This window comes from Artemia sp. Qi Xiang Cuo, chromosome 1 (genome assembly GCF_049724085.1).
Source record: "Artemia sp. Qi Xiang Cuo chromosome 1, ASM4972408v1, whole genome shotgun sequence".
In the NCBI taxonomy this organism is placed as follows: Eukaryota; Metazoa; Arthropoda; class Branchiopoda; order Anostraca; family Artemiidae; genus Artemia; species Artemia sp. Qi Xiang Cuo.
In genome coordinates, this window is record NC_142794.1 from 100,056,162 (window position 1) to 100,076,938 (window position 20,777).

Consider the following 20,777-nt stretch of genomic DNA (forward strand, 5'->3'; position numbering starts at 1 on the left):
GTCCGACAAATAATTGGGGGTCAAACCCCCCCCTGGATACAGCCTTGCAAATAGGTTCTTTATACTGTTTCGTGTTTCTTTCCCTCTTTTTAGAATTTCTTATAAAACCCAATCAGCGACTTTATTTTTTATTATTTTAGGCTCTTGCATTATATGACTTTGATGGTCAGCCTGGAACAGCTGAACTTTCAATTAAAGCTGGCGAAACGTTAACAGTTACAAACACTGATGTTGGAGAAGGATGGTGGGAAGGAGCAAATGATTCTGGAGGATCTGGAATTTTCCCTGCTGCTTATGTTGAAGAAGTATGTATATCTCTTTGGGCATATTAAATTTTTAAGAGTCTTGAGTTTATAAAATTTTGAACCATGGATTTCGGGCAAGATTTAATCCTACTTGTCTTAAGGCATGTTCGATCTCTTTTGCTATGAATCGGGGCCGCTAAAGGGAAAACAAGAAAAATCCCGTGAGTTTTTGACAAGAAATGCTTAAAAGCGATTTGCAACTTCAAACATAGTTAAATTGTAGGTAATGATTATCGACTGAAAATTTGCAGTCATTGTTCAAATTTTGCCGTCATTGTTTTTTTTGCAAAAAAAATTGCAATTATTGTTCAAATTTTGCAGTCATTGTTTTTTTGAAAAACAAATTGAATTTTGCAGTCATTGTTTTTTGTTTGCAAAAAAATTGCAGTCATTGTACAAATGTGTGTCCCCCTGAATTGGGTAAATATAGCCCTAAGTTACATATAAGCAACAGGAAAACTTTATAACAATGGAAGTTTAACTGTAAAATCTACGCAAAGTTTCTTTCAATTAGACTTTTATTTTCCCTTTATTTTTATCCACCTTTCAAAATCATTTTCAGATCTAACTATTCCCATTATTTGACTTTTACCTTGTACTATTGACCTGGTTAAGAATATAAATATTTTTTAATGAAGAGATTCGCAATATTTTATGTAATGAAAAACAATGGATAAATATATTATTTAGGACTATATATGATACCATTAGAAAGAGATGGGGGCAATTGTCTCGGTAGCAAGCATTATATTTAAATAATCGTTCTTGCTATAGCGTTAATGGGGGAATCCACTAGTACTCTTTTTTTGTTGTAACTGTAGAACAGAGCGACATTTTTCCGCCCTATCTGTACATTTATGTAATCCATTAGTTCATAGTTTATCATCAAATTTTTGACATGGCTTACCATTCTGGTTTCAAGCTTTCTATTACGATGCAAACACAACACTGTTTTACCAGTGTCTATAAATTTATCATTCATAATTTTATTTATAATCAACTCACACGGTATTCACAGATTTGTTTTTCATAAAGTGCATGTTTGAAGGTTTGTTACTGCTTATGAGAATTCCAGCTTACTAAATTGATGAGTGTTCCCTATTGCAAACATTATCTTTTTTGTTGTTGTTGTTGTTTTTTTTGGGTGGGGGGGGGTGGTGTTTGGGTTGACTTTTCAACTAAAAAAGCAGTTTTTCTTTTCATAATGGGTAAAATACGTTTTACGTCGTTATACTAGTAGCCTATGCATAACTGTTGAAAGACAAAACTCAAATGAATTTTTTTTTCATTTCCTGGGCTTGCATTAGTTGTCAAATAGCCTGGCGAGTTAAGAGTGCATTCTGCCAAAAAAAAACTGATAATTTCAGGTTTCTCTCTGTATTTCTTCCAACATTTGTTATCTGGGTATACAAGGTCTAGTTGTGTCGGACCCAAAAATTCTGAAGAATTGTATAATGTGTATAATTTTTATTCTTTGTGATTTGAGTGCCTAAAACAGGGATGGATCCTTCCCCTTCTCCAGTCCTTAAGCACAGAAGTATTGCATGTATTTTGATTTTGGCTGTTCAGAATCCTTTAGAGTTTGTTTGGAGAACACCTTTATTTGGATACATACAGGGATGGATCCTTCTCCAACTCCTTAAACACAGAAGTGTTGCATGTATTTTGAGTTTGGTTGTTCAGAATCCTTTAGGGTTTATTTGGAGAACACCTTTATCTGGATCTATACAGGGATGGATCCTTCCCCTTCTCCAACTCCTTAAACACAGAAGTGTTGAATGTATTTTGAGTTTGGTTGTTCAGGATCCTTTATAGTTTGTATGAAGAACACCTTTATTTGGATCCATACAGGGATGGATCCTTCTGCAACTCCTTAACAAAGAAGTGTTGCATCTATTTTGAGTTTGGTTGTTCAGAATCCTTTAGAGTTTATTTGGAGAACACCTTTATCTGGATCTATACAGGGATGGATCCTTCCCCTTCTCAACTCCTTAAACACAGAAGTGTTGAATCTATTTTGAATTTGGTTGTTCAGAATCCTTTAGAGTTTATTTGAAGAACAACTTTATCATGATCCATACAGGGATGGGTCCTTCCCCTTCTCCAACTCCTTAAACACAGAAGTGTTGCATGTATTTTGAGTTTGGTTGTTCAGGATCCTTTATAGTTTATTTGGAGAACAACTTTATTTGGATCCATACAGGGATGGATCCTTCCCCTTCTGCAACTCCTTAAACACTTATTGCTTATTGAAGCTTATTGAAGTCGGGATCTCGTTCTACATAACTAAAGTGCATTGGCCGGTGCCTCTCTGTACCAATTTTATGAAGATAACAGCTTTCCTCTCTTTTGCATTTATGATTTTGAAATTATTCTAATCGACTAAGGTTATTTGAACGTAATAAATCAGATAAAAAAAAAGACATATCTTGTAGATACCCCACTCAAGGCCTTTTCCGGATATAACAATTACTACTGTCATGATTGTGCTCAACCCCCCCCCCTAATGCGGTAAGATGTAGCCCTAGCCTACATCAAAATGTGCGCTAATTATTGGGGTTTGTCATTATATTTTGCGCTTACTTCTCATCAGCAGTTCGTAATGCCAAATAAAGCCAGTTTGAAGGTCAAGAAATGTTAATGAAAACGAAAAAAAATTAAGCAAGGGACGTCAGAATATAGGTACAGTATTTTTGAGTGGCTCCTATAGTTCGCCGCTCGACAAAGTTTATTGCGTTTACGGTCACAATTTACTTATTCTTGAAATATATTTTAGATTCGCTTTCCTTAAATGACATCTGTAAAAATCACCCAACGGTGAAAGAATAACAAAAGTTCAGCTTCGGTAATTCGAGTTCAACAATCAGGACGCCTAATCCTAAGTCTTAAGGCATATATTTGCTCTGAAACAAATGATTTTGCGACATGCATGCAGCTATAACTCACACCATAAGGACAAGACACTCGTATCATTGGATTCATTAGCCTCAGAACTTTCTATTTACCTATCCAGAATAATCATATTACTTCAACTTTATATTGGAGAAGGATCTAAATTTGCTTAAAAAATAGAGAATTTTTTTTTCAACGAATATGTCTCGTATTTTCCGTCTAAAAAACTACGTAGAAATAATTTGAAAAATGTAGTTCATTTGAAGGATAGAACTGAATATAAGCTATTGAATAATAGCAAAAATTGTCGTTATTTGTTGACAAGATTTAGGAGAGCAGAAACTGAAGGAGAACGGAGAACGATATTGCTTGAATTTTTTATTGGAAAAGGATCTAAATTTGATTAAAAATCAAGAAAATTGTTTTTTCAACGAATTTGTTCCATATTTTCCGTCTAAAAAACTATGTAGAAATAATTTGGAGACTGTAGTTCAGTTGAGGGATAGAACTGAATCTAAGCTATGGAATAATAGCAAAATTTGTCGTGATTCGTTGACAAGCTTTAGGAGAGCAGAAACTGAAGGAGAACGAAAAACGATATTGCTTAAATTTTTTATCGGAGAAGGATCTAAATTTGATTAAAAATCAAGAAAATTGTTTTTTTCAACGAATTTGTTTCATATCTTCCGTCTAAAAAATTATGTAGAAATAATTTGGAGAATGTAGTTCTGTTGAGGGATAGAACTGAATCCAAGCTATGGAATAATAGCAAAATTTGTCGTGATGCGTTGACAAGCTTTAGGAGAGCAGAAACTGAAGGAGAACGAAAAACGATATTGCTTAAATTTTTTATCGGAGAAGGATCTAAATTTGATTAAAAATCAAGAAAATTGTTTTTTTCAACGAATTTGTTTCATATCTTCCGTCTAAAAAATTATGTAGAAATAATTTGGAGACTGTAGTTCAGTTGAGGGATAGAACTGAATCTAAGCTATGGAATAATAGCAAAATTTGTCGTGATTCGTTGACAAGCTTTAGGAGAGCAGAAACTGAAGGAGAACGAAAAACGATATTGCTTAAATTTTTTATCGGAGAAGGATCTAAATTTGATTAAAAATCAAGAAAATTGTTTTTTTCAACGAATTTGTTTCATATCTTCCGTCTAAAAAATTATGTAGAAATAATTTGGAGACTGTAGTTCAGTTGAGGGATAGAACTGAATCTAAGCTATGGAATAATAGCAAAATTTGTCGTGATTCGTTGACAAGCTTTAGGAGAGCAGAAACTGAAGGAGAACGAAAAACGATATTGCTTAAATTTTTTATCGGAGAAGGATCTAAATTTGATTAAAAATCAAGAAAATTGTTTTTTTCAACGAATTTGTTTCATATCTTCCGTCTAAAAAATTATGTAGAAATAATTTGGAGACTGTAGTTCAGTTGAGGGATAGAACTGAATCTAAGCTATGGAATAATAGCAAAATTTGTCGTGATTCGTTGACAAGCTTTAGGAGAGCAGAAACTGAAGGAGAACGAAAAACGATATTGCTTAAATTTTTTATCGGAGAAGGATCTAAATTTGATTAAAAATCAAGAAAATTGTTTTTTTCAACGAATTTGTTTCATATCTTCCGTCTAAAAAATTATGTAGAAATAATTTGGAGACTGTAGTTCAGTGGAGGGATAGAACTGAATCTAAGCTATGGAATAATAGCAAAATTTGTCGTGATTCGTTGACAAGCTTTAGGAGAGCAGAAACTGAAGGAGAACGAAAAACGATATTGCTTAAATTTTTTATCGGAGAAGGATCTAAATTTGATTAAAAATCAAGAAAATTGTTTTTTTCAACGAATTTGTTTCATATCTTCCGTCTAAAAAATTATGTAGAAATAATTTGGAGACTGTAGTTCAGTTGAGGGATAGAACTGAATCTAAGCTATGGAATAATAGCAAAATTTGTCGTGATTCGTTGACAAGCTTTAGGAGAGCAGAAACTGAAGGAGAACGAAAAACGATATTGCTTAAATTTTTTATCGGAGAAGGATCTAAATTTGATTAAAAATCAAGAAAATTGTTTTTTTCAACGAATTTGTTTCATATCTTCCGTCTAAAAAATTATGTAGAAATAATTTGGAGACTGTAGTTCAGTTGAGGGATAGAACTGAATCTAAGCTATGGAATAATAGCAAAATTTGTCGTGATTCGTTGACAAGCTTTAGGAGAGCAGAAACTGAAGGAGAACGAAAAACGATATTGCTTAAATTTTTTATCGGAGAAGGATCTAAATTTGATTAAAAATCAAGAAAATTGTTTTTTTCAACGAATTTGTTTCATATCTTCCGTCTAAAAAATTATGTAGAAATAATTTGGAGACTGTAGTTCAGTTGAGGGATAGAACTGAATCTAAGCTATGGAATAATAGCAAAATTTGTCGTGATTCGTTGACAAGCTTTAGGAGAGCAGAAACTGAAGGAGAACGAAAAACGATATTGCTTAAATTTTTTATCGGAGAAGGATCTAAATTTGATTAAAAATCAAGAAAATTGTTTTTTTCAACGAATTTGTTTCATATCTTCCGTCTAAAAAATTATGTAGAAATAATTTGGAGACTGTAGTTCAGTTGAGGGATAGAACTGAATCTAAGCTATGGAATAATAGCAAAATTTGTCGTGATTCGTTGACAAGCTTTAGGAGAGCAGAAACTGAAGGAGAACGAAAAACGATATTTCTTGAATTTTTTATTGGAAAAGGATCTAAATTTGATTAAAAATCAAGAAAATTGTTTTTTTCAACGAATTTGTTTCATATCTTCCGTCTAAAAAATTATGTAGAAATAATTTGGAGAATGTAGTTCTGTTGAGGGATAGAACTGAATCTAAGCTATGAAACAATAGCAAAATTGCCGTCATTCGTTGATGAACTGTAGGAGAGCAGAAAACTGAAGAAGAACGAAATACGATATTGCTTAAATTTTTTATTGGAGATGGATCTAAATTTGCTTAAAAAATAAGAAAATTGTCCTTTTTTCATCAATTTTCAACGAATATGTCCTGTGTTTTCCATCTAAAAACCTATGTAGAAATAATTTGAAAAATGTAGTTTAGTTGAGCTATAGAACTGAATCTCAGCTTTGGAATGATAGCAAAATTGTCCCCATCGGTTAATAAAATGTAGGAGAGCAGAAAACTTTAGGAGAAAGAAAGATAATGTTGTTTAAATACCGTTGATATTTATACATGATTAAATGTTTGTGATATTGCTTAAATTCTTTATTGGGGAAGGATCTAAATTTGCTTAAAAAATTGTCCTTTTGTCAACTTTTTTCAGCGAATATTTCATGTATTTCCCATCTAAAAAACTACGTAGAAACTAACTCAAAAGGGTAGTTCGGTGGATGGATAGAACTGATTCTCAGCTCTGGAATGATGACAAAGTTGTCGTCAGCCGTTGATATAGTGTAGGAGAAAGAAAGGTGATATTGCTAAACTATCGCTGATATTTATAGAAGATATTCCTTAATTTTTTAATATATTGCTTAAATTTTTTTTTGAGAAGGATCTAAATTTGCTTAAAAATAGTAAAATTGTCCTTTTGTCAACTTTTTTCAGCGAATATTTCATGTATTTCCCATCTAAAAAACTAAGTAGAAACTAACTCAAAAGAGTAGTTCGGTGGATGGATAGAACTGATTCTCAGCTCTGGAGTGATAAGAAAATTGTCGTCATCCGTTGATAAAGTGTAGGAGAAAGAAAGGCGATATTGCCGAACTATTGCTGATATTTATACAAGATATTCCTTAAATTTTTTAATGATATTGTTTGATTTTTTGGGGGGGAAAGATCTAAATTTGGTTAAAAAACAGAAAACTTGTCTTTTTTTTCAACTTTCTCAGTGAATATTCAGGTATTTCCAGCTATGGAATGATAGCAAAATGTATCATCATCTATTGATAAACTGTAGAAGAGCAGAAAACTGTAGGAGGAAGAAAGACGGTATTTTTTTAATTTCCCTAATATTTATGCATGATCTTGCTTAAATTTACATGATCTTGCTTAAATTTTTTATTGGAGAAGGATCTAAATTTGTTTAAAGAATAGGAATTGTCTTTTTTCAAGAATATTTCATGTATTTTCCATCTAAAAAACTGGATAGAACTAATTTGAAAAATGTATAGAACAGTACGATAGCTTAAAAATAATATATATAAAAAATCAGGAACATAAACCTTAAGTAGGCTTGTTAAGTTTTTATTATTATATCTTCTCCCCATTATTGTATCACATTATTATATTTTTAAGTTCTTATTATAAATTATCACAAAATATTAATTTATATTAATTAAAACCAAAAGCGTAGGACAGCAGAAAAGAATGTACCAAAAACATGCACAGGGAACATAAACTTTAATGCCTAAACTTTTATGTCTAAATTTTCTTCAGTGCAGTTTAAAATCCATCAATTCCCTGAATTCATTTTAATCAATAGCCGCCGTTTTACATTTCTTAATTCCTTTCAATAAGTCTCAGCGCACCTGCTGAAAGTCACTAAAAAAAAAAAAAAATTAATAAGGAATCGAGATAGATTTATATTTAACGAAAGTTGAAACTAATTTTAGGCTGTATAGATTTGTGCGCCCAGAAGTAGGCCTAAAATTTCTTCAGTATAGGATAAGCTTGGAATTTACAGGGCCTGTTAACACGACTGAATAGATCTCAATGAAGAAAAATCGTTCTGAAAGTTGGTTGTTTCTTATTTTGACATCTGAACTTGGTTAACTTCGAACTTACATGGCATGTAGGGGGATCTCAATGAATGCAAATATTGTTGAAAATAGACAGCTACTTGAGGTTAATATGCCAAACTGTGGTTTTGTGAGTTGTGTTTGAAGAAAAACGAAGAAATAAAAGTATAAACTAGTAATCAAAGATTACTATTGAACTGTGTGTCTTTTGTTCTCTTTTTTCATAGAAAAAAGCTGTCTAGAGATTGGCATTCAGGAAAACTACAGTGAAAAATATGAGTTACCTAGGTGACAAAAAAGGACAATAAATCTTGAAAAGATGAATATGAGTGTTTCCTAAAAACAGAGTAATACATTTCCAAGAATGTGACACAAAATGCTAGTGAGATGTCACAAAAATGTGATAACATTTCATTTCAGGAAAGATTTGACAATCTATCTAATAATCGAATGATAAAAACATGACCGAAAATAAAACTTTACTGCCAGATTGTCAATATACGGTGAAATTGAAAAGCTGAAGGATTGTCCATTCTGCCTCCTGAATACACCTCAGAGCTTGACATGCTCCGCTACGCCGTGCCTTTCCGTGACACGCTTCGCGCGATGTTTGGCAGGCTGCACGCCATGCAGAGCACTTGTCGTATTAGGTGCTTCAGATTTCACGCTGTGTGCAATATTGTGAAATTAGAGGAAACATCGTAAAATAATGAAAAAAAATATATATATCTGAGAATCAATGACAAACTACAACAGGTTGTTAGGCAGCTTTATGGAACAACTAGTATCAACAAAAAAAAAATAATTCAAGTCTAACATTAGCACCCATGAATTTTTGGTATGTAGAATGTAGAGGCAGTATCAAACTTAAACTATATGTTGGATCAGACAAGAATATTTAATTTTACACTTGAGAGGCCTAAATTAGAGGGAGGGGGGCAGTGTTTGATAATCGATTATTCTTCATCCGTAAAGCGTGACCTGGAGCTATCTTGATTTTTCTCGCATTATAGCCTCGGTTTGTGGGGCCGAACAACATTTTTCGCTCGGTTTATTTTTTAACACAATATGCAGTACGGTAAAGAAAGGCCTAGAATTATCCTTAGACGCTTAAACTGGAAAACAATAATGCATCTTTCTCAGCCTCTCGAAGTGCCTACGTTCTACTTCAGAGCCACATCTTGACTACTATTATTTTTTAACTGCGAAAAAATACTGTGTATTTTGTTACTTAATACAATCTGCTTCTACAAACCTGATTTATTCTTAGTTTAAGTGACTTAGTTTCCTTAACATACATTATCGAACCTATTCTTGCCCCCTGAATTCTGAAAATATCCCACAATTCCTTCCTATGAAGATGGAAAGAGGCCTCAGACTACGTTTGATTCTAAAAAAAAACTTTTTTGCTTGGTCACCTATGGTCTGTGTTGCGCAGGAACTGATCTCCTGATTCAACGCCTTCGGCAGGGAGTGTAATGCAAGGCTGTGGGCCCCCTCCCCCCATATATCTCCAGGTACACTTTTAGAGCTTGGTCGACTCTGGCTGAGCTTACAGCCCTTACCTCAGGATCAAAAGTCTGGAGCACTAACCACTCGGCTAGGACGGCCTAGCTGAGTTTGGTTAGGTTTTTCTTATTTAATGACGACCTCAGCGAAAAAAAAGGTGGGAGGTTTTTCTGATGGCGGTTGTGATATCAGCTTAACTTCTCCAATATATTTTTGCTACATAAAATATTGACCGTTTTTTCTCTAGTTTCAAAAATCTGAGCCTAGAGGCAAATGCGTCGTTAACAAGAATTCCTTGTATTAAGTTTTCACAAGCCTCCTTCAATACAAGTCCAAGCCCATATTTCACTATTCACTTATTTTTCAGATTTGAGAAGCACCCGTCTACTTATGTGTAATCAGGTCGCAAGTGTGCTCCATGGAAGATATGCTTAATTTGTTTTTCGGAATTATATGGTTTTGGTACGTGTGTGCTTGGGTCGCTCTATTCATCTGTTGCTTTAACACGCATTTTTTTCCTATCCCCTATTTAGGATTAGTTGAATGCAACTGATAAGCAGAATGAAATCGTTATTCTTCAAGAATCCCTTCAAGTAGAATTCCTTCTGATACTACCCCTTTATGAAAGAATTGCGATTCTGTTTCAAAGGTTTGACCAACCCCTCGAGATGTTACTGAGAACCAATGAGTCTTAGAAGTCGTAAAAAGCATTCGAGTTTCTGCCCAAGTCTCGTCCAACGCGCATCAATATCGAGAGCTGATATCAACATTTATCGGAAGTGCAATCTTACTGTATATTTCTATATAGTTCTCGTCCAACGTTCATCGGTATCGAGAACTGATATCAACATTTTATGGGAAGTGCAATCTTACTGTATATTTCTATATAGTTCCATTTCTCTTTTCGTTCTATTACTCTACTAATTTCTTATATGGTATGTTTAAATAAATGATTATTACGCATTATTACAGTACCTACTGAATGCTAAATAATTGTCATCTTCCTATTCAAGGTTAGTTTAGAGGCGCCACCTCCCCCTCCGCCAGAAAAAGACTATGAACCACAAACAAGAACCGACGATGGTCCTTCCCAGTATAATCAAGACTTTTCTAAGGTATGTAAAAAAAAAGTGTATAAAAAGGATCATTTGGATGTATTCTGTAGGATCATAGTTTTTAACCACTAGGAGATTTTAGAGGGAGGAGGGGGACGGGGGTTATAACTGAGCCACTCCGAGATATGAGGTATCTATTTCTTTTAAATATTATTATGTGATCCCTCCCTCAATTAAGAGTCTCCTGCTTTTGATTTGGTCTCAACTCAATCTAGTTGCCAGAAAGCTCAATTTTGGTAACTTTTTATCTCTTTATTCAAAAAACAAACTTTTTGGGGCCAACGATTCAGAGACGTACTTGACCCTCGCGGTTACCGTAGCTTTCAAAACTAATTGGATAAAGAAAAAACTTTTTCAAATAAAAGTAAACAATAAGAATGAAACTTAAAACGTACATAATTATTCTGATAAAAGGGGGGATGTTCTCCTCCTCAGTCGCTCGGTCTTTACGCTAAAGTTGCGTATTAATGCACAAAAAAACACGCCAAAAGTCAAACTCATTTGGAACGAATGCGCCGCATCTGCATTATTGCCTCTAAAGCTGAGAAGCTTTATATACCGATAGCTTCAAGTAATGTATTATATTGATTATTTAGGAAGCTTATATACCGATAGTTTTGAAACGAATGCGCCGCAGCTGCACTACTGCCTCTAAAGCTAAGAAGCTTTATATAACGATATTTTGATATGATTTGTTATTTTAATAATTTAAGAAGCTTATATACCAATAGTTTTTAAACGAATGCACCGCAGCTGCACTACTGCCTCTAAAGCTGAGAAGCTTTATATACCGATATTTTGAAATAATTTGTTATTTTAATAATTGAAGAAGTTTATATACCAATAGTTTTTAAACGAATGCACCGCAGCTGCACTACTGCCTCTAAAGCTGAGAAGCTTTATATACCGATATTTTGAAATAATTTGTTATTTTAATTATTGAAGAAGTTATATACCAATAGTTTTTAAACGAATGCGCCGCAGCTGCACGCTGTGAAGCTTTATATACCGATATTTTGAAATAATTTGTTATTTTAATTATTGAAGAAGTTTATATACCAATAGTTTTTAAACGAATGCGCCGCAGCTGCACTACTGCCTCTAAAGCTGAGAAGCGTTATATACCGATAGTTGGAAATAATTTTAAAACGATTGACTGTCTAGGGTTTTTCGAGCTTCGTACCAAAAAAAAAAAAAAAAAAAAAAAGGCAGAAAACGCCGCTTTACTGTGAAACAATCTTTTTGGTTGCTTAAAAAAGCATTGTAACTTTTCGGTTTGAGTGAGCCCTTTATAGGACTCTTGGTTTGATGCGATAACTCTTAAAAGAAAGAAAAATACAAAACTTCAGATTGGTAGATAGGATCTTGAAACTACTACTATAAGGTACGCTGATATGCTGAATTTAATAGTTTAATTTTATTGAGATCACGTGCTCTTTTGGGGCGTGTTTTCCCGCTTTTTAAAATTAAGCGAAATTTTCATAAGCTCGTAACTTTTGATGGGTAACTTAAAACTTGATGTAAAAATATGGATACGGTACTAGACTCTTTAAAGTCCAAACCAGCGGTGCTGATCTTCGTTTTATGGCCCTTCTGATGAGTCCTTTTGATGGCCCCTTTGATGAGTTTTTATATTTGGAACACCATTAAAAGACACTTTTTACGTATGTATTGTTATCAAAACTCTCTCAGCAACTGGTTCAGCCATATCAGGTTTTATGGAGAAATTCCAATCTTTGAAAATAGAAACGGGATTGTATTTGCGTTGTGCTCTAAAACGCACGAAGCTGTTAAATGGCACCGCAAGGCAATATATGACAGGGCGGGGGTAAACTGAAATTTAACTGGTTACGCCTTTGGCTTGAACTTTGGCTTAAATTCGTTTTTTTGTTTTCAAATCATGTCTCTTTTAGTTTGTTACTTTAACCTATTAGACACAAGTCGGAAACGGCCTTGCTAGTAAACGAAGTTTTTACTTCAGTCATGAGCAAAACGTTTGTTTGAGGGCTGGTGTAATCTGAAAAACGGACTGGTTAGCGCGTATGGCTTGAACTATCATTTGAAAATTAGTTTCATTATGTTATGCTAAATCGTTTCTTCTCGTAATTTTAATCCAAAACAGTTTTGCAAAGAAAATTCAGCTTTTTCTTACTTTATACGTTATGCGTTTTATTTCTTACTTTTTACTTTATTACTCTATTTTTCTTACTTTATATTTTCGTACGAAAGCTTTTGGTGGAGGGAAAATTACGAACGTATAATGCAATTGAAATCAGCAAGAAAAAATTATTGGAAAACCGTCCACTTTACGATATTTAAAAGAGAATTTTATTAATACTACCTTTTGACCTGTCTCATAGCTGATATATATATATATATATATATATATATATATATATATATATATATATATATATATATATATATATATATATATATATATATATATATATATATATATATATGTATATACTAACTTACCATTTTATACTGAAATTTATACCTATTAAATTGTCATCCCTTCGACTAACGCTAATAAATTCTAACGTCAGGTTTAAAAAGGAGACTTGGTGTTTAGATTTGAAATAATATGGAAAATACTATATTATATATGTGCTGTGTTTGCATGTGATGATTGGATAATTGATATTTGAATTGGATTTATCACAACAGCGGGTGTGTTCAAAACTGAATATGAAACCCTAATTACAAAATTAGACTGTGTGCGTCGATCCAAGTCCAAGGTGAAATAGGGCTTGACCAAAGAGAAATGTAAGAATTACTTTTAAAAACATCGCAACTCAGAAACCTTTCGTTTTTTAACTCGTTTTCCTCAACTGATGAAAACATTTTTTCAACTACTTTTGTTTCAAATAAATTTGCAAAATTCGTGAGCTATTTTTCAGCCACTGCCAACATTTTTTTATGGTTTTTGATTTGGTGTAATCCCTTGTTAAAGTATATACAAATGTTTTTGCAATTACCTGTCGCCGGGCCCCGGCACTCGGCACCTGGCAGGCTTCTATATATGGATTCTCATTGTTGCTTGTCTTCTAACTGCAGACAATTTGCCGCCTTTTCATACTGAAGGCTTTTTCAAAGATATTTGATTATTAACACAAATCAGATTTCTAACAACGGTATCTAGTAAGCTTCGAACTTTTGGTTTTCTTTTTAAATATGTACAAATATATTTGCAATTACCAGTTTTTTGCTCTTTACGCAATTTAATGTCTTTTCATACTGTGTCTTTAAAAAAATATTTTATTATTAAAGCCAGGAGTGTCATTTGGGGGGGGGGGGTAGTTGTCCCTCCAACAATGCCCACTTGACTGTCCAGATATGGACCCCTCTTCCCCCCTCCTCCCCCAATAAAAATGCTGGAGATTCGCCCCTCATTAAATCAAGTCCAATTTCTAACAACGATTCCTACTAAGCTTCAAACTTTTGGTTTTCTTTTTTAAGGTTTTTAATTGTTGTAATCCCTTTTTAAAATATAAGCAAACATTTTTACAATTACCAACTTTTTGCTCTTTACGCCATTTAATGTCTGTTCATACTGAGTCTTCTCAAAGATATTTGATTATATAAGTTAGTCCGATATCTAACAACGATATGTACTAAGTTTGAAACTTTTAGTTTTCTTTTTTAAGGTTTTTGAATTGTTGTAATACCTTGTCAGAATAGAGAATCATTATTTGTAATAACTACAAATTTTTGTTGGGCTCTCCTACTGACATTATATAACTGGTTGCGTTCAATCCTGTAAGCTTAATCTCGTAGCGAGTTGATTTTGTCTAACAAAAAAATAACTAATTTAAAAATTTCAGGTATTTCTCTAGTTTGAATTAAAACATTAGAATTATTACTCAGCAGCGTAAACATTTTTGCAGTTTACATAATATCTTTAGCGATTCTGGACTGAACTTAAAAAATTTTCAACTTTTTTTCATGTCTTAAAAAGTATGCTTATAAGAAAGGAAATTCGGTACTGATGTTTTTATAACAACGATTTCTGCTAAGCTTCAAAATTTTTTAAAGGTTTTTGAATTGTTATAATCTCTTATTAAAATATATAGGAATATTTTGAAATTACCAGTTTTTTGCTCTTTACGCAATTTAATGTCTTTTCATACTGCTTCTTTTCAAATATATTTGATTATTACCGCATGTCCGATTCCTAACAACGATTTCTACTAAGCTTCAAACTTTTGATTTTTTTTTTTTTAAGGTTTTTGAATTGTTATAATCCCTTGTTAAAATATATACAGATATTTTTTTGCTTTTTGAGCAATTTAATATAAACTTCTCCTTACATGAAAATCTTCAATTTTTCTGCAGTAGTGTGACAAGTGTAACTGCGTCATTGCAATACGAATGGTATAAAAATGACGTCATTCACATAAATATTTTTTCCCAAAATTAAGCCTCTTAACGAATTTTCTCAAGTTCCTGACCCATCTATATGGTTTTCTTAGGCCAGAATATCCCAGGATGCCAATTTTTACGAAAGAAATTGGAGCCGTTTTCGGGAAAAAAATACATACATAAATATACAATTAGTGCTCGTTTATAAAGATAGTATATATATATATCTTTCCTGACTTTTTACTTTCTCAGCAGTTACCGCAGATAAAGGGAATCTCTCGTATTTAACCTAGTTTTAAACTGTTTCCTCTCCAGTGACCGTTCGTGCTATGGGAGTTTGACTAGCTGAGGATATTTCCGATACCTGAACTATTCTTTCTTTCCTCTCGAGAGAAATTCAATAGAAAATTCGTAGGTTCGTTCCACAACCATTTTTCCCAGGTGTATTTAAAGTTGTGTGCTTCGATGATTCAATTTTATAATTGCCTTTCTTTGGCTCTTAGAAATTTTTGAAGTTATTCTATGAGAAAAAATAATTTTTCAGGGGTCAATCATGTTGGCCCTATTTTGGTCTGAGACCTCTATTAACATAAGAAGTAGTAGTGATTTTCTTATAATTTCTGTGTACATCTTGTCTTGAACAACATGGCTTTGACGAATATGGCTCAAAACGCATATTCTATGGGCTTCGACGAATAATGGCTCAAAAGGCAAATTCTCGTACTTCCTTCATTTTAATGCCTTCGAAGAGAACGCATTCTCTTCTTCCATTCATCTGAACTGGGAATCGCCATAATAAACATAAAATTGACTGTTCTTAAGGGTTGGCAACGACACCTCCCTGATGGTAATTTCTGCTATTTTTACCTGTTAAAGTCAGTGTTTGAATTTTGAGGAAAAGATAAAATTGACTGTTTTAAGGGGTTGGCAACGACGCCTCCTTGATGGTAATTTCTGCTATTTTTTACCTGTAAACTTCGGTGTTTGAATTTTGAGGAAATGAGAGAAAAATCTTAGTACGTAATTCTTTCATTTATATTCATAGAAGTCTAATTCAAATTCGGAAAACAATTCTTAGGGCTCCTCTGACAAAAAGATGGAAGTTTCTTTTAATGTATATCTTTCTACTATATTTACTGCATGTCTGTCTGCTTACTTTATTGGTTAATATTTAAGTAAGATCAAAAGACGATCAGTATCGATCGTTACTTTCAATTTACTACACACAACCAAACTAAAATGGTATAAACTTATACAAGGCACGGATGACTAACCTCAATCGCGATCAACACCTTTCATAAAATAATTACGGTTGGGTCTTTAGAATCGATCGAAAAGTGGGTATAGAAAGTTTTTGTTCTAATTAAAAAAAAAAAAAACACCTTATGACTACTTTTATAAAAGAACCTGATTTTGGCTGACAGATATATAGAAATTGTGTTGGCAAAGTTTCCCAGTAAAGAAATAGAAATTTGCACTTTTAAGTAGGCTACTAAAGATTGCTAAACAAAAATTTAAAACTTGAGCCGAAATAAACCAATATTAAATCTAAAATAGTCGAAGTTAACGTCATAAAGAAACATATTTGCTTAATTATTAAATTAAGGCCTTAATGCAAACATGTCAAGATAAAGTCATAAGAACTTGTTAAAAAAAATATCTATTAAAAACAGTAGAGCAAAATGATAAAATTAAGACTAGAGCAAAAAAAGAAGAAATGAGAAAAAAATAAGTAGAGTAGATTAGCAGAAACAAGAGATAGCAAAAAGAAGGTAGTGGATATCATCGTTTGTCATTAGTCAAACCTTCGGCAAGATTTTTTTCTTTCTTTCTTTTTTTTTTGTCAATGTGTTTGTAGATAAAGAGGTCTTCTTTTCAATCATTTGATTTTACTCTTCGATATAACTGGCATAACCGGTTTTTGGTGTAACTTATTTTGTGCAATTGGTTCTCTTCAGTGAACTGGCAAGTTTTATTTTTACTGATTTTCTGACTATACAAGGTCCTTTCGAGACCTTTCAGTATTCAAGGCCAACTGTTCTGTTGAATTAGGCTCTTAGATCACACTGGGTATGCACTGGCATGTGAGCAATTCTTTATAAATATAAAAGAAAAAAAACTAACCTTAGGAAGTATTCAAGAATAAAAACCAAATATCAGGAGAAAAAAAGAAGAAGAAAAAAACAGAACAAACGAAGCAAACTTGTGGATAATGATCGAAGTTGTTTCAGATTTTATTAATTTGTTATAAAATATGTAAATCTCATATGTCATTAGTAACCTCTTAACCTCTTAGTAACCTTTCTTTAGCTAAGTAACCTCTTAGCTTAAGGTGGCTCCTTTTCTTCAATTTTTCTTCTTTTTTTTTCTCCTTTTCTCAATTTTTCTTTCAATTTTTCTCAAGTTGTTTTATTCCTGATTACTTTCAAAGGTTTTACGGATGAAGGATGACAGATTGCCAAAGATTTTGCTCTTTGACCATCCCTTTAGAGTGGTGATTCCCAACGTGGGGCGCAGGCCCCATTGATGCGGCATGCCAATATTTTGTTGTGTCAAGGACAGGAGGTGCAGCATTTGACTAACTACTTTAGAGCCTTAACTTTGAGAAAAAACGTTGTACAAGTCGTACATTGTATGAAGTGTTTTTCTTTAGTATAAAATATGCTCAAAGGACAACCCGTAAAGTATACCAAGTTAATCAGCTTTTAAGCTTACTTCAGGTGAATAAACGTAAGATTTTAAATAATGAAATGTAGATAAAACGAGGGGGGCATCCAGATTTTAGAAAGACCTAGGTGGGGTATGACCCAAAATCCGTTTGTAAACACTATGCTAGAGCCAAGAGAAAAGTAGGTCATGCAATCAACGGAAGTGGAGTATGAAGAGGCTATACGGAGGGATTTTAAGAAAAATGAAATTCATGAGGGAGGGGGGGTGAATAGCGAATATTTAAATTGACAGGGGTGGGTGGAGAAATAGTGTGTACAGCTGTGTCGACTTCAGGGGATTTAGCGGTACAGGGATTTTGAGTGGTACTAACAGTTCTCTTTCGAGCAGTCAGTCGGTTTGCAACATCATCAGACCGTGCCTTCCTCTCCTTAAAAAAACTAGTGAAAGAAACTTTATATCAATAGTATATGAATTACAATTAATGAACTATTAAATTATTTTCAATGGATCATAATTGATTTACATATTGTCATCATAAATCAAGACCTGTGTATACTTTCAGTTCAATCAAGGTATATTCAGTATTTATTACAGTATCTGATCTTTGACTTAAATAGACACAAGTTCAGCAATGCTTTTAAAAGTTGATTTTGTTTAAAGCTCCCTACTTTGCTAGTTGCTACACACTGCTTTGGCTTGTAAAAAACAACAAGCAAAATACACGCCGTTTTCAATAAATTACAAATAACATTCAATTTGTTCAGTGTTTGAGATGGAGGGGATAGCACCATTCTTAATCGTAGAGCTATGTCACACTATTTTGTTGTTGTTGATGACAAGTATAAAACAGAATGCTCGAAACACAAATCTATTTCACTAAGGCGCAAATGACGCTCTAGCCGTTTTAAGGTTTAGGGGGGTGGGGTATTTTAGTTTTGTTTCGTTTTAATAATAATTTATGTATCTATAACAGTGTCTTTTATTTCCATGTTTGATGTGAAATTTCTTTTTCGTTTCTGTTCGTTTTTGATTTCATATATTCACCAACAGGAATGTGTTCATTTTAAGTTTGAACTATTTTATGACTTTATTTTAGCTCTTCTTAGATGTTAATACAGCTCTTTTCTCTTAAAGAAAAAACTTCTCCGTTGAAAGCTGTTTTAAATCAATAAGTTGAATTAAAAACAAAATATATCTATTCTTTGAAGTATTTTTGCAGAACGATGATTGGGATGATGAGGATTGGGACGACGATGCCAGTGAAATAGGAGGTATTAGTACTGTAAGTCAAGCCACTGATTTCTCAAAATCTCATATGCGATCTGGCAGGTCAGCTAGTGCCGGAGATATAAACCAGGTTTCTGGTAAGATTTCTTATTTTATTTTACCAAAGTAACCATACCTATGTTGAATTATAAATTTATATACCTTGTTTTACTGTTTATCCGTTCCCATTTCTTTGCTCTTCTGGAAGAGTAGCCCCACCCCACTTGTAAATAAATTAATTTATTGTACCTGTTATCTATAAAACGTTTCTGGAATTTTCAGGAGTTTATGAATTATGGAACTTTGTCTTCTATATTTATGTGAACTACCCAAAATGCCAAAATTTATGTAGTTGTCAAATATGTTCAATTCTTCATTCACTACATCCTCAAAAATTTCGGGAAATATGTACTGAACATAAAACTTTCGAAAAACCTTCAGTTTTAAAAATTGGCTCTGTATTTTTGTTCTTTTTTCGTTGAGCGCCTTTATAATCATTCTAAACACATTTTTAGGCCTGAAGAAATTAAAAGCTATTTCAGACGGTTAGAGTTCTAAACAATGTAAAAGAAATGTAAATAATAAAGCGCCGATATTTTCACAAAAATTAAAACTAAACAATTGCTCACACACTAGAATGTATGCGCAATGCTCTGTGAAATCCCATCAGCTTTCTGCTTCAAAGCAGATTTAAGAATGCTCTCGTTTAAGAATCCCCCCCCTTTATGCCTAAAGTAAGAGTTGCTTTCTGCATTATGGGAAAAGAAATGAAATGCCGATAGGCACGGGGGGGGGAGATATATTCACAGGAAGAGAAATACCTCCAATGGTTTTGCGAATTAAATGCAATTCAAAGCTCAAGATAATCTTCATTTTGCTGTGGTTATAATGCCTAAAAACTCCATTAATTTATCCTTAAATTAAAAAATACGATCTTTTGATTCATACATTATCCGACTAAGTAATCAATATTGCCCTATTTCCCACTACCTCTTGAAGAAACAGGGCGTATTGGTCCCACTATTGGGGTCCCACTCTATAACTGTTGTTAATTCTAAAGCAGCTCGAAGAGGGGCCGTGATAATCAAATTTTTAGTTTGATCACCACCACCTTCTACGAATATTCACGAATAGCCTGGTTGTAAAATCTAGCAACTCTTTGACTGAAAAAAAAAATCGAAGCACACTTACCACTGGAGGTATTAAATTATTACAGTATTAATTATTAATTATTATAGGTATTAAATAATTATTATCTTATGGGTATTAAATAAAAATATTCTCTTGACCTTTAAACTAGTTTTCCAGATCTAATTATCTAATGCTTCAGAGAGAAAAAAATGTTCTGTAAAGAAAAAAAGGTACATAATTACATTGTTTATTATATTCTAAAGAAACAGTGTAAAGGTAACAGTAAAAGAAATAACATTTTCTCAAATTTTTCTATGAATAGAGATTCACATGGTAACTGATTAATGAAACTTTTTGGCAGATATTCTTGGTGAAGGTGAACTGATAAAGAAGTCGTGATCCTTTTCCAGGCAGCCTAGTTTAAAGGGAATCTTTAAACCGTATTCACCAGAATATTTACCAAAAGAGGGTGGTTGACCACAACCAAACGTTTCAAAATTAAGAACAAATATCCTAGTTATCCTTCTTTGCAGAGGTTGGCCGGCTGACCATCAATAGGCCAACAGAAAGGAAGTCCCCTAAATCCTTATCATCGATACATCTACCCCACGAAAACGTTTGACTCCAACCCAGCCTTGTGGAAAGCAAGAGCTAGGATATAGTTTTGCCCTTCTGCGGTTTGTACCTGACCAGACTCTATGGGGGAAAGAGCAGTTTCAAGTTCTCCTTTCATTTGTCAAATTACTGAGTGGGCACATAAAATTCAACAAAACCTTTAGGA

General features: G+C 33.2%; 1 protein-coding gene across 1 annotated transcript in view; it reads left to right on the top strand.

Annotated features, from left to right (window-relative positions):
- Positions 1-20,777, top strand: part of SH3PX1 (sorting nexin 33-like protein SH3PX1) — a 198,065-nt gene that overhangs the window by 17,436 nt on the left and 159,852 nt on the right. Inside the window, exons 3-5 of the mRNA XM_089092739.1 lie at positions 141-305; positions 10,460-10,561; positions 18,819-18,963. Of these exons, the coding sequence (XP_088948865.1) occupies positions 141-305; positions 10,460-10,561; positions 18,819-18,963 (412 nt within the window). The remainder of the gene's footprint in view (positions 1-140; positions 306-10,459; positions 10,562-18,818; positions 18,964-20,777) is intronic.